Source organism: Sceloporus undulatus, chromosome 5 (genome assembly GCF_019175285.1).
Source record: "Sceloporus undulatus isolate JIND9_A2432 ecotype Alabama chromosome 5, SceUnd_v1.1, whole genome shotgun sequence".
NCBI lineage: Eukaryota > Metazoa > Chordata > Lepidosauria > Squamata > Phrynosomatidae > Sceloporus > Sceloporus undulatus.
This window is the reverse complement of record NC_056526.1, coordinates 191,905,129-191,919,927: the sequence shown is the minus strand read 5'-3', so window position 1 is coordinate 191,919,927 and position 14,799 is coordinate 191,905,129. Positions and strand designations below refer to the sequence as shown.

The 14,799-nt window shown below is 46.0% G+C and overlaps 1 protein-coding gene across 8 annotated transcripts in view; it reads right to left on the bottom strand.

Moving 5' to 3' along the window:
* The window catches only part of DYSF (dysferlin), a 161,675-nt gene that overhangs the window by 68,627 nt on the left and 78,249 nt on the right, over positions 1–14,799 (bottom strand). For all 8 annotated transcript variants that reach the window (XM_042470112.1, XM_042470116.1, XM_042470119.1 and 5 more), the window contains 6 exons: positions 12,577–12,670; positions 10,294–10,371; positions 7,817–7,998; positions 6,934–7,074; positions 1,619–1,648; positions 153–176 (listed from right to left, as the gene is read on the bottom strand). In XM_042470112.1, the coding sequence (XP_042326046.1) occupies positions 153–176; positions 1,619–1,648; positions 6,934–7,074; positions 7,817–7,998; positions 10,294–10,371; positions 12,577–12,670 (549 nt within the window). The remainder of the gene's footprint in view (positions 1–152; positions 177–1,618; positions 1,649–6,933; positions 7,075–7,816; positions 7,999–10,293; positions 10,372–12,576; positions 12,671–14,799) is intronic.

Genomic DNA, 14,799 nt, shown 5'->3' with positions numbered 1-14,799 from the left:
CATTGGTTCAATGCTTCTATGTCAGTCGAACTAGTTAACAGGATTCCAGCCAAGACTTCAAAAGCATGCTTCTGTGGTGCCATGCATCACTCCTTAATTTTGACAAGGGCCATGCATCAAAGAGGGGGAAGGATAGCTTAGCAGGACCTCACCTCATCCAAAACAGACAGCTCCATCTGTGGCGTTTTCCCAGGTCAGGTTAAGGGAGATGCCAAGGAGAAGAGGAGGGAGGGGATGGAAAACCATTAGAAAGATCACTACATTTGCAAAACAAATTAAAACAGAAATCCTTAGCCTCCTAGATGTCTTTTTCATGTCAGTTCCATTCACTTGCATCTCAGGGTGAATGAAAGGGTCTGAACTATGAGTGTGGTCTAGTGCTTGGAGAGCATTAGGCTGGGATATTCAGGTCCTCCGTTGAGCCATGAAACTCTCTAGGGTCAAAGGCTTTCACGGATGGCATCCATAGTTTTTTGTGGGTTTTTCAGGCTATGAAGCCGTTTTCTGGAAGAGTTTATTCCTGACGTTTCGCCAGCAGCTGTGGCTGGCATCTTCAGAGAATGCTGGCATAGAAGACAGTTGGGTATATATACTGTTGGTTGAGAGGAAGTGATTTGCATGTTGATCTGTGTGTTGTTCTGTGGTTGATGGCAAGGCCTTGGGATATGAGGATCTGCAAAGAAGATTTGTGTCTGTTTTATTAGAGATCTACTGTTTGCTGGGGAATCCTCCTGACCCCAGGTGGTTTTCCATTTGCATTTGCTGGGTCTTGATTTTGGTGTTTTTCAGGACTGGGAGCCAAACTTGGCTCACTTTAAGGGTTTCTTTTTTTCCATTGAAGTTGTCCAGTCCGCAGTCTCTCTCGTGTTCCTTGATTCATGTTTGAACAAGTCTACATAGGGACCACCAAGTGTCCAATGGAGCAGCCAGGATAACCAGCCGTAGCAGAACATGTTATAAACCATCCTATGCATAAAGTGCTGTTGGAAAACACTGAAATTCTGGACCATGCCAACCATGTCAGGATGCACAGAGAAGCCACTGAAATCTACAGACATCTGGACAACTTCAACAGGAAAAAAGAAGCCGTTAAAGTGAGCAAACTTTGGCTCCCAGTCCTGAAAAACACTAAAATCAAGACCCAGCAAATGCAAATGGGAAACCAGTCAGGGGATTCCCAGAAGATGGCGGATCTCTATTTAAACAGACACAAATCCTCTTTGCATATCCTCCCACATGAAATGGCCTCTCCATTCAACAACAGAACAATGCACAGATTAACATGGAAATCGTTCCTCTCTACCCAGAGTCACGCAGTGAGTGTGTGTGTGTGTATGTGTGTGTGTGTGTGCATTAAAGAGGAATTAAATTATCACAATGTTAAAATAGATAGGTCTTAAAAGAATAAAATACATTTTAAAGAGATAAAACTGTATGTTGTGGGGGGGAGGAAGTAGGGATGATGACAGCCAAGTTCACCTCCTTGAACTTATTGATTGAATTATTCATTCTTGCCTACAAGTCTCTAATTTGCACATCAAATCAAGTTTACACGTCTTTACATCCTTAAAAACCAATGGCACTTCTTGGGACCCTCAGCCAAGAAAAGTGTCCTTACCTCAAAGCCAGGGATGTGGTGGACGGCCGGCTGTGGGAAAAGAAGAAGAAACACGCCATTTAGTTTCTACCTTTGGAATGAGAAAACTCTGGAGGGCCAATTCTCCGATGGCTGGAGAAGCAAGGCAGACCCATGGAAATGAAAATGTGAGGAGGCATTCTATGGGACAAAGCTGGTCCCAGTTTCCCCAAGTCATTTCTGTCACAGACCCAAAGCAGATGCCACACAATACTTCCAATGCAGAGGTTTTGTTGTTGTTCTGTGCCTTCAAGTCACTTCTGATTGTGGCGTCCCTAAGGCGAACCTATCAGTGGGTCTCCATGGCTGAGCCGGGATTCAAACCCTGGTCTCCAGAGTTGTGGTCTTACACTAAAACCACTGCACCATGCTGGCTCTCTAGACATGCCTTAGGGTCGCCATAAGTTGGAAATGATTTGAGGACACACAGCAGCAAAGAAGAAGAGCCCACCATCCTTCAAGGTAGTCCATTCCTGTAAAAGCCCAGGGTAGTTTTGCCTTAGGGATGCCCTAAGTCGGAAATGACTTGAAGGCACGCAACAACAACAGCAAGGCATGTCTACCGCAGGGTTTTCTTGGCAAGGTTTCTTCAGAGAGGGGTTGCCTTTCCCTTCCTCTGAGGTTGAGAAAATGTGGTTTGGACTACATGGCCCTTCTGGCCCCTTGCAGCTGTAAGGTTCTGTGATTCGGAGGCTGCATCTGCACTGCAGCAATGATGCAGTTTGACGCTGCTTTAACTGCCAGACTAAATATTTAGTCCATTTTTAACTTAACTACATTTTAAGTGATTTTATATATAGTTGTTTTAATTGTTTGAATTTTATAATCATGTTATAGGTTTTTAATCTGTGAGCTGCCTTGGGTCCCTCCAGGGAGAAAGGCAGGCTATAAATGAAACAAGTAAATAAAATAATGAAATAAATGGCGCCATCCTATGGAATATTAATAATAATAATTAAGATCATAATACAATTTATTTCTGTCCCGCCTCTCTGTGCAATACAACCAGAGTGCCTTACAACATTCAAATATACATTCCAAACGTAACCCCCAATCCCACCCCCCTTAGAATACAATTAAACCATTTACCATTAAAAAATACTTGCATTAATAGCAACAATAAACAATAAACAGTGACTATAGTAAACTGCATAGTCACGATGGAGGCCTGGGATTTGTGGTTTGTTGTGGCACCAGAGCTCTCTAACAGAGAAGGATGACTATCTCACAAAACTACAAATCCCAGGGCTCCAGGCCACTGAGCCGCAGCCATTCAAGCAGTGTCAAACTGCATTATTTCTGCACTGCGGACACAGCCTGAGATGCATCCCAGCGGAAACCAAAATTGTCCCAGCTGCCAAGCCTCTCCCTCTCCCTGCAAAGTCCCAGCGTTGCTTTTGTCAACACAACGCCGGTGTCAACACAATGTCTCTCCTTTCTGTCACTGAGTCTATCTCCCTGCAGCACAGAACACTCCTTCCTGGCCTGATAGCAAGAGAGATACAGAGACCTTTGGCCGCTGGGTTCCTTGGCTCGGCTTAAGCTGCAGGAATGAAGATATTCTTCTTAATGGGAACAGACCTGGGAGCTGAAAGCACAGCCAGCCTCTCGACTCCCTTCTCCCCAAAGCTTTCCAACCAGAGAAGGAGGGAAAACCTATCAGACCCCCCAAGGGTCATGTTTTCTTTGGAAAGAGATGGATCCTTGCTTCAGTTTTTGCATTCCAGTCACCCCTGAGCAAAGACGGCTGAAGGCGAAAGACGATCTGAATTGCAATCTGGGTCGAAGGGGAGACAAGGAATCAGGGGACAGCAACCTGCATCTGCATCTCGAAATGCGCCACCTGAACTCAAGGCCATGGGAGTCTGCCCTTCCAGAAAGAGGCTCAGAAGAAGAGCAGGGGAAAGGGAGCCTTCCCTGCAAAGAAGCAGTTTTTCTGCAAGGAGCACGAAGAGGAGCCCAGACCATTCAAAGTGGAGGTCCAGGAACCTGTGCTGCAGACCCTCCAACTACTGTATTCCTATTTGGGAAAGTCCAAGTTAATTCTCTGCCATTTCACCTTTTCAGCTTTTAAAAAAGTGTCCCGGTTTCTCTGTCTTCCTCCCACTTGCCTCCTTTTGACCAATTGCTGCAAGCTCACCCAAAAAGCTGCTTCAGTTGGGTCTGACATAGAATCATAGAATCCTAGAGTTGGAAGAGACCCCAAGAAGGGCCATCCAGTCCAACCCCCTTCTGCCATGCAGAAACTCTCAATCAAAGCATCCCTGACAGATGGCCATCCAGCCTCTGTTTAAAAACCTCTAAGGAACCACTGCACTCCCAGGAAGGAGTGTGTTCCACTGTCAAACAGCCTTTACTCTCAAGACGTTCCTCCGAATGTTGAGCTGGAATCTCTTTTCCTGAAGCTTGCGTCCATTGCTCCGGGTCCTATTCTCTGGAGCTACAGAAAACAAGCTTGCTCCCTCCTCAATATGTCATCCCTTCAAGTATTTAAACAGGGCTCTCAGATCACTTCTTAATCTTCTCTTTTCCAGGCTAAACTTTGGTCCTCCAGATGATTTGGACTTCAGGTCCCAGAATTCCTGTTGGCCAACCTGGCTGGAGCTTCTGGGAGCTGAGGGCCAAAACATATGGAAGACCAAAGGTTAGAAACCACTGACTTAGGGTCTTATATGTTGAATATCCACATTTTTGACACTCCCATGGTATGATTTTCGACTTTCTACATCAGGGGTGTTCAACTACTGTATATGGGACCAGGAACCAAATCCCCTCCACAGATCCCCCTTTCAGGCTATACACACACCACACCAAACCATAAAAACCTCCCGTATTCTTCGCAGTCCCTCTCAAAATGGCAGCTGGAAGTGATGCCATGTCACTTTCTGCCCCATTTTGCGAGTGTCTCAGATAAAAACTGGTATTTGGGAATGGTGTGAAATTCAGGAGGCTGTGCATTTTGGTGTGTGTTTGGGGAGCTTTCTGCATGCTTTTCAAACATCATTCCAAAATCACTCAAAAAATTGGGGTTACTGGACATTGGGGGGCCTGGAAAAGTGGAGTGTAGGGGCCACATCCACCCTAGATGGATTATCTGTATACAGACATAAATATTTCTCTTGTCTGTTGCTTTGAAGACCTGGAGACTGAGAAAGAGGGGTAAAAGAACATCTAAACAATAAATAAAGGACTTTTAAAAAAGCCTCTCCACCGCGAAGCCAACTCTTGCTGCATAAACAAGAACATTCAATTAGGTGTGACTGGCTGGGGTTCAGAGACTCCATTCCCGGACTCCAGAGGAGATTGCGATAGCGGGGATTTGGGCAGAAGCAAGAGGAAAGGTTGGATCTGTTGACCTTCTCCCCCTCCCTTGAACTTCCCATGACCGCTGCCTTCTTGGAGACAACCATCTTCTTGGAGATACAAACAGGACCTGTCTGGGAAAGCCAAAACCACAAAGAGCCTGGTTGTGGCCCCTTAAAGGCAAGACCGGTTTCGTTGGGCCAAAACTTTTAGGGACAGCTGCCCATTTTGTCAGCTGCAGGAAACTAAGCCTCAGGAAGAACAATGAAGGGAGCTGTGGACCCTTATCTTGGAGAAGAGAAGATGGAGAGGTGACATGATAAGAGCCGTCTTTACATATCAGAAGGGATGTCATGGAGAAGGTACATGCCAGCTTGTTTTCCTGCTGTTCTAGAGACTGGAACATGAACCAATGGATCCAAATGACAAGAAAAGCAATGCCACCTAAACATTGGGAAGGACTTTCTTTGCTTTAAGTGCTGTTTGACAGTGGAACAAACAGCCTCGGAGGTTGGTGGACCCTCCATCTTTGGAGATCTTCAAGCGGAGGTCAGGTGGACCTCTTTCAGCAGTGCATTAGTTGTGCATTCTTGCCTGGAAGAGGGTTGGACTACATGGCCCCTTGGGATCCCTTCCAACTCTAAGATTCTATGATTTTGTGAAGATGGGCAATATGGAAGCTGATGCCACCCAAAATGTGTATCTGCCCCACTGTGAAATGCTAAGGAACTCTGACTCAACTTCATTTGGCCTTTGACTGAGCTTGCAGAATTTACTTTTTTGGAGCACAACTCCCAGAACCCCCCAGCCAGCACTGCATTCTGGGAGTTGTACTCCAGAACATACATATTTCTATACTCTGGGCGCATCTATGCTGTAGAAACAGTGCAGCTTGACAGCACTATAAGTGCCACAGTTCCATCCTATGGATTCCTGGGGTTTATCATTTTTCAAGGTCTTTAACCTTCTCTGCCCAAGAGTGCTGATGCCTCACCAAACTACAAATCCCAGGATTCCATAGGATGGCGCTATGCAATTAAAGTGGTGTCAAACTGCATTATTTCTACAGTGTAGATGCACTCTTAATCTCTACTCCCATTTTTGCTTCCAATGACTTTGGTTCTTTTGCTTTCTGTACTTGTAGCCACATATCCTGCTTATATCCCTCCTGACACAATTGTATTGGATGATCTCCCTGCCACCAGACCAGGTGACATCAGCCAAAGTGCTGCCATTGCCATTGATAGGGTTGCCTTAGGGTCGCCATACGTTAGAATCACAAAATCATAGAGTTGGAAGGGACTCAAGGGCCATCCAGTCCAACCCCCTTCTGCCATGCAGGAATTCTCAATCAAAGCACACACAGACACCCCAGATTTCCATCCGGTCTCTGTTTAAAGACATCCAAAGAAGGAGACTCACCACCCTCCGAGGGAGCATCTTCCACTGCTGAACAGCTGGAAAGATTTGAATGCACACAACAAGAACACATAAGAACTTTCTAGGTCAAAACCAGCACTTTGAATTGTTTCTGGAAACAGAATAGCAGCCAGTGATGCCATTTCAGCAAGGGAGTTATATGCTGTCTATAGCCAGCATGACATAATGGTCTGAGCATCGGACTATGGCTCTGGAAACCAGTGTTCGGTTCCTGGCTTGGCCATGGAAACCCACTGGGTGACCTTGGGCAAATGACATGCTCTCAGCATCAGGGGATGGTAATGACAAACTTCCCCTGAACAAATCTTACCAAAAAAACCCTGGTTAGGTTCACCTTGAGGTTGCCATAAGTTGGAAATGACCTGACAGCACACAACAGCCGCAACAGCATAACCACCTCCAGTCAGCAATCAGCATCCAACCTTTCCTTTGGGTCTGCCAAACTTTCCAAAGAGCTTATCTTATAGCAGTGACGTTTATCTCCATTTTTGGAACCAAATAAAGTCCTGGGGAGGCCTGGAATGGCAACCAGTTCCAGCCCTTCCTTCACTCACCTTTTCACGCTGAATGAGCTCAAAGGCTGCAAGCAATTCCCCGGCACTGTGGTTGCCTCTGACCACTGGGTACCAGGCGAGCCTCGGCATCCGTTCCATACTCGGCTTGCAAATGCAACGTCCCAGGAATTCATCGGCACCCTGGGCAGAGAAAGAGAGAGAGAATGGAGAGGAGACTGTCTGTTATCCTTGCAGTCTTCCCTATAGACTTTCCACATTGATTCAATCTGCAGACATTTAACACAGAATGTGGCTCTCAAAGCCACTCTCAAGGTGGGCATAAAACAGCCAAAAGCCAAGTCCAGTCCAGGTGCAACCTTCGTAACCATCATGAAGGTACTTCAAATTATTTCCAACTTGTGCATTTCATACACTTAAAAGTTACATACTACTTATTCCAACATATGAGTTTCATATACACCTTACTTTTCAAACCATCTTATTTTGGGGGTGGAGGGATGGGCTGGTGAATGCTGTTGTTGTTTCGTTTTTGAGACCCAGAGACCCACAAAATTGAGCTGAGATATCATATTGCCCACCCCAACCATACGATATGATGCTATGCCTCCATACAGTAAATACAAAATACAAGTCCACCAAAATAGTCTACAAAATGGAGACAAAGACTGCTGCTCCTTTTCAGAAGAGTTTGTGTGACTTAACCCTAGAGGTACACATCTATACTGTATAGGGTTTATTCCAGTTTCCCTGCCTTGCCTTTTCCTACAGAATCCTGCAAGGCACTACTAAGGATCCTGGGAAGAAGAAGAGGAAGAAGAGGAATAGGGATCACTCTAACTCCTAGCATCCCCTGGGGAACTGCCCATGGGGAGATTGCCAGCACAGTTTCCAAAGGGCCTCCCCACACTTCTCCCACACTTACATAGGTGTCGTGGTCATAGATTTCAACCACAATGTTGGGTGGGGAGTCTGCTATGTTCTGAGGGTCCCCAAAGATCTCAATCTCATAGAAGATCAATGTTTGGTCCCAGATGGGGTTCAAGGTGTTCTTTGATACCACCGTCTTTTGGCTCTGGTGTAGGAAGGAGACGATGGCATAGGGGTCTGCAAAGAAAGACAAGGAAAGACAAAGAAAGAGTGAGTTGTAGCCATTGTTATGTGCCTCCAAGGAAGGCAACCAGGGCAAGAAATGGACTCCAAGGAAGTGTGCCATTGCTTTTCTGAGAGAGTGTGACTTACTCTAAGTCACCCAATGGATTTCCATGGGGATTTGTATCCTGGTCTTCCAGAGTCCTAGCCCAACATTCAAACCATTACACCACATTGACTCTACCCTCATGTTGACACCAACCTATGGCGACCCTCTCATAGGGCTTTGATGACAAGAGATTTATTCAGAAAAGGTTTGGCACTTTTGTCTTCCTTGAGGCTGAGAAAAGAGTGTGACTTGCCCAAGGTTACCCAGTGGGTTTCCACTGGCTGAGTGGAGGTTTGAACCCTCATTTCTAGATCAAGGGAAGTAATAGCCCCACTCTATTCTGCTTTGGTCAAGCTTCACCTGGACTACTGCGTCCAGTTCTTGGCACCACAGTTCATAGAATCATAGAATCATAGAGTCGGAAGAGACCACAAGGGCCACTGACAAGCTGGAGCATGTCTAGAGGAAGGCAACCAAAATGGTGGAAGGTCTGAGAACCAAAGGCCCTATGAAGGGCAGCCGAGGGAGCTGGCTATGTTTAGCTTGGAGAAGAGACGGTAAAGAGGTGATATGATAGCCTTGTTTAAATATCTGAAGGGATGTCATATTGAGGTGTTGAAATGCAGGCTGACCATCTGTTGGGAGAGCTTTGAATGTGTATTCCTGCATGACAGAATGGGGCTGGACTGGATAACCCTGGGGTCCCTTCCAATTCTATGGTTCTATGAAAGGAGGAGGAAGAGGAGGAAGAGGCAGACAGTCCAGCCACCTTGCTCCCCATATTGCTTTGCAGCATGGAGACTTCTCCTCCCCTCGCTGCACCCCATCTGCCTTTTTGGCACTCCCAGCCAGCCGCATCGATCTTTAATGAACCAGACCGCCTTGTGATACTATCAGATCCAACGAGGAGAACTCCTGCTAGGAGGAACATGTCTTTTCTTTGTGGTCGGTTGTTGCTTTTTCCAGTCCAAGGAGGAGTGCCGAATGCGCAAGCAATAAACAGGATTTTTTACAAACCCTTTTAAAAAGGCCCTTTTGTCTCAACTTTATATCCACACCAGGTCTTGTTTTTATAACCACGCAAAGGGCCTCCTTCAAGCCCTCCTTTATGCTTTGTTCGACCGATGACAAATCACAATGCCACATTATGTCCGCCTGTTCCATGTGTTGTCATTGGCCACCATCCACCCGAGGAAAGCAACTCCCGTTTGGCCAAGCCAATCGGGGAGGATGAGATCACACTTCTCGGAGGGCGTTTGGATTCAAGGCAATGGATGCACAAACGGCCGTGAGAATAAAGAAGAGGGGGCAGATTGTTGTGGATGAGAGAACAGATCCCACTGGATACAGAGATGGTGGGGGATCCATCCCTTGGTCCTCTTTCAAAAGCATGGGTGAGATGGCTCTCTGGTTCAGCCACCCCAAGATGAACTCAAGGAATGAGCTGTGAGTGCATCTAAGGTAGCGCACACATGTTAGGCCTGAGAAAACGAATCATAACGCAAGACTCGTTTTATCCTTTGTTGTTAACTGATCTCAAGTCAACTTCAACCGATGTTGACCCTAAGAATGAGAGACCTCTAGGTCAGCCTGTCCGCAAACGCCTTCCTCAGCTCCTCCAGTTTCATGGTCATGGTTTCTTTGATGGAGTCAATCCACTTTTGATGGAGTCCATGTGGTCTTCCTCGTTTACTATTGCCTTCCATTTAAACAAGCACTATAGACTTTTCCAGTGAGTCCTTTCTTCTCATGATGTGCCTAAACTATGACAACCTCGCTTTAGTCACCCGAAATGCACAATATGCTTGTTGCAAGCTTTCAGAGCTCCATGGACTTCTTCATCAGTGGTGTTAGACTGCATTATTTCAACGGTATAAATACACACGCACAAACACACACACACACTTTGGCATTTCCCAAAAAGCAGTTCTGCGCTGCATACCCCTGCCCACATTTTGCAGATGGAAATGAGGCAAGGAAACACAGAGATAACCAGAGCACTTCTGTTTTGCTCAACTGCTTCCTTGACTTTCTTTGGCCAAATCTACTCAAGGCTGACATGATTTTGGAAAGAAGCAACAATAACACCCTTTTACCCCTAGTCTGGAGCCAAACAATACTAGTATCACACCCTGAGTACCCTGCACATCAAAGTACTCTGAGGAATATCTAAGATCCCACGGCAGCAACACAGGGCTTACCTGAAAAGCTGTCTTTATCCATGGCAATCAGATCCCTTGCTTGGTAGATGTAGCAGCGCAGGTGGTACCTGTTTCCATCTTCCGTGGATGAAAGGGGAAGAAATGAACAATGACAGCAAGTGAGCAACTGAAGAATAAGAAGGGTCTAAGAAACGCCATTGGCAAAGGATGATGGGAGGTGCAGTCCAACCATGATTTTAACAATTTGCTTTGAGAAAATCTTCAAAAATATTTTGAGACTTTTCACAATTCAGGACTAGTCTACAAAGAAGACATTTTTTGTGGGAAACAGCATTTTATATGCAGTGAACAGCATTTTCTGAACAGAAAATCATATTTCTGTTCAGAAGAGAAGTATCTTCCCTATAGAAAATTTGGTTTCCTGCACAGAAAATGCTGCAGCTGGGGACATATTCTGCATAAAATTCAGACATATTAACAATATTTTCAGCAGACAAAAGGATGATTGCTGGAGAGAAAATGCTGTTTTCTGTGCAAAATAATGTGCACATTTTGCACAGAAGAAATCCTTAACTATAAAGACTCTCGTCATTCCGGGTTTGTCCTCATCAAGCCTTCCCTACATTCAAGAAACATGTTCTTTGACCAATTTAAAACTCTATTTTGATATGCTTTCCATCCAAGTCTGGAAGACACAGTTTGGGGAAGGTTGACCGCCTTCTGAGGGCATCTATTCCTCTGTATAACAACTCTGCCTCTTAGTAGGTTCTTCCTGAGATTTAGCTGGAATCTCCTTTCTTCCTATTTGAAATCACTGGATCTAGTGGAGCACTAAGGCACACAAGGACAACAAAGTCCACTCCAGTTTTAAGGCAGGGTTTAAAGGAAATTTCCAAAATCCTGAACTGCAACTCTGCAAATCATTTCAGCACTTTGGATAGTTCTGCTAATGGCTGCCTGGGCACAGAATTCTAGATTCATCGAATCCAAGGGTTTGGAGGGACCCCAAGGGCCATCCAGTCCAACCCCATTTTGCCATGCAGGAAGACACAATCCAAGCTGTCTTTGGGACAGATGGCCATCCAGCCTCTCTTTAAAAACCTCCAAAGAAAGAGACTCCATCACCCTCCAAGGGAGAATCTTCCAACGTCCAACAACTCTCACTATCAGGAAGTTCTTCCTAATGTTGAGGTGGAATCTCTTTTCCTGTACTTTTCACTGCTCTGTGTTCTAGTCCCTGGAGCAGCAGAAAACAAGCTTACTCCATCATCCACATGACATCCCTTCAAGTATTTAAATAAGGCTAGCATGTCACATTGGTTTGGATTGGATTGGATTGGATTGGATCCCACCCCATAGAACAGCAAAAAGCAAGACCACTCCATTTTACCTCTGAAAGCCTATTGGATAACTGAACATGGCTCAGATATTTGAAGATCATCTTTCAGATCAAACACGGTCAAGTGAACTATTCCTCACATGGTCAGACCTCTCCTGGTCAGATCCATAGATCTCATTCCCACTACCTTTTAAACCAGATCGCAGATCAGTTTGAACTGGTTTAAATTACCATGGTTCGCACTTGAACAGAATTGCTGAAGCGATTCGGAGGGGGGGGGGCTTTGGCCAGCTGGAGCGGGTCCATTTTGAATCGATTCATTCGTGAATGTGAACCACAAGTGGGTTATTTTATTTTATCTTGCAGCAAGAAAATACGATCAGGGCAAATGTAGTGTGAACCATGCTCCGCTGCCAAACCAATCCATTGATTCAGATCACAAAGCAATTTGTTTGTAAGTGCGAATGCAGCCATAGATTCAAGCAACAGGAAAAGAGATTCCATCCAAACATTAGGAAGAACGTCTTGAGCTCTGTGTATCCTTCCACATTAATACCTTTTGCCCTCTTGTTAATTGGCTATGTGCCAGACATGCCCCACTTTTCAGCTGTGAAATGTCAGAGGGGATTGAGAAGTCATTTAATAATGGCCTTATATTCAGATATCTATGCAGTCAGATATACGTAAAAGGGCAGAAGTACATCTGTGTGGCAGTTTGAAGGCTTCCTAACTGATGCAAAAGTCTGCAGTCATTGCAATCTTAGGGCTGGAGTGATTGAATCATTTTTGCCAAGGGCAGGCATACCTTCTTTCCAGCACTCTTGATGTCTGCCCACAATCACTTAGTGAATGCTTAGTTCATTGAGAAGCAGTATAGAAATGTCCTTGCTATTGCTATTGCTATCACAGCCACCTCCCATCATTCTTGCAAGGCAAAACAAAAGATTAGGTTCAATTTTTTGAAAGCCCATGGGGTCACTTACAGTCAAATATGCAGGAAATGGTGGGCCGGTTCACACCGAAGTTGAGTGTCGACACTGACTTGCCATCGTCGCTCTTGTCATCTGTGATGCCACCCTGAGAGAGAAGGCAAAAGGCAGCCATCTTAAGAGCTTTGTTGGCAGAAGGAAGGAGTAAAGGGTCATCCCTTCAAGCTTCTGCTTTTTGTCCTTTGCAAGCTGAGGGATGCAGTGGCTCAGTGGTTAAGATGCCAGTTCTGACAATCGGAAGATCGGAAGGCTGGCAGTTCAAGTGCTGCATGATGGGGTGAGGTCCCATCACTAGTCCCAGCTTCTGCCAACCTAGCAGTTTGAAAGCATGCAAATGCAAGTAGATGAATAGGTACCGCTTCTTAGTGGGAAGGTAGAGTCATGCTGGCCATATGGCCACCGGAGTAGTCCTCGGATAACGCTGGCTCTTCGGCTTAGTAACAGAGATGAGCACCGCACCCTACAATCAGTTACATTTGGACATTCATGTCAAGAGACTACCTTTACCTTTACCTAAGCTGAAGAGACACCAAGAGCCCTATGTACGTATTTATTAATATCTCCAGTGGCATGACTAGGCTTGGCGTCAACCGATGTGGTAACTCATGGTGTCACAACCACACTCCCATTGATCTCCTCCCATACCACAATACACAGGATCCTTAGTAATGTTTTTTGTACTAATACTACAGTGCGCCCGCGCCATACGCGGGCACGCCATATTCGGCCTTGAGCATATGCGCTGAAGCCGCGGCGCGCGCGTGGGGCGGAAGGGGCGGTGCGTCCCATTCAATTGAATGGGCGCACACGCCCGTTGAGCCCCGCGCGCACCCGCGCCACCACGCACAAGCCCCATTGTTTCCAATGGGGCTCGAGCATAGGCGGAATTCGCCTTACGCGGAGGGATCCGGAACGGATCCCCCGCGTAAGGCGAGGACGCACTGTACTTATAAATTGTAATTCCCTTATATGTATGGTAATAGTTGTGAAATAAAACAACCAGTCAGCCCTCCTGGTCCACAGATTCTGCATCCACAGATTCAACCATCCATGGCTTGAAAATATTCACAAATAAACAATTCCAAAAAGCAAACCTTGATTTTGCCATTTTATGTAAGTGACACCATTTTACTACACTGTTATATATATAACGGGACTTAATAATAATAAATAATAATAATTAATAATAATAATAATAAAATTTTTATTTATATGCCGCCCTTCCTCCGATCAGGGCGGCTTACAACATATTAAAAATACAGACTGTTTACAATAAAAACACATTAAAAACAAACTAACAGTAAAAGCCCCAAAGCCCAACCTCTTGGCCACGAAAGAGGAGGGAGGCCCACAGGATATTTACTCGGGGAATGCCTGTTGGAATAGGAAGGTTTTAAGGTCCTTCCTAAATTGGGCCAGGGTGGTGGACGAGCGGAGCTCTGTGGGCAGCGCATTCCAAAGGGCTGGGGCAGCTATGGAGAACGACCTCCGAGAAGTGGAGACTAACCTAGCCCCAGGCACCTTCAGTAGCTGCTGCCCAGACGTTCTGAGGGTGCGAGGCGGAATGTACGGGGAGAGGCGGTCCTTTAGGTATCCTGGGCCCAAGCCATTTAGGGCTTTATAGGTAATTACCAACACCTTATATTGAGCTCGGAAGCGAATGAGCAGCCAATGGAGATCTTTTAAAACTGGTGTTATATGGCTGGTCCTGGAAGCGCCAGTGACCAGCCGGGCTGCCATATTTTGCACCATTTGCAGCTTCCGAGTTTGGTATAAGGGTTGCCCCATGTAGAGTATGTTGCAGAAATCCAGTCTCGAAGTTACCAGAGCACGTACAACAGTTTCTAGGTCCCTCTGGGCCAGGTATGGGCGCAGCTGGCGAATCAGCCGAAGCTGATAACAAGTGCTCTTGACCGTCGCATTCACCTGAGCAGTCAGGTGAAGCGACGAGTCAAGAAGCACGCCCAGACTGCGCATGGAGTCCTTCACAGGGAGCGTGACCCCGTTCAGGACAGGTGGAACCACCGTCATTCCTGGACCAGGAGAACCTATCACTAGTACCTCCGTTTTCTCTGGATTCAGTTTGAGTCGGTTTTCCCTCATCCAGCCCATTACTGACTCCAGACAGGCCACGAGAGGACAGACCCCATCCCCAGTCACTGCATCAGTCGGAGACATAGAGAAAATGATTTGGGTGTCATCAGCGTACTGATAACC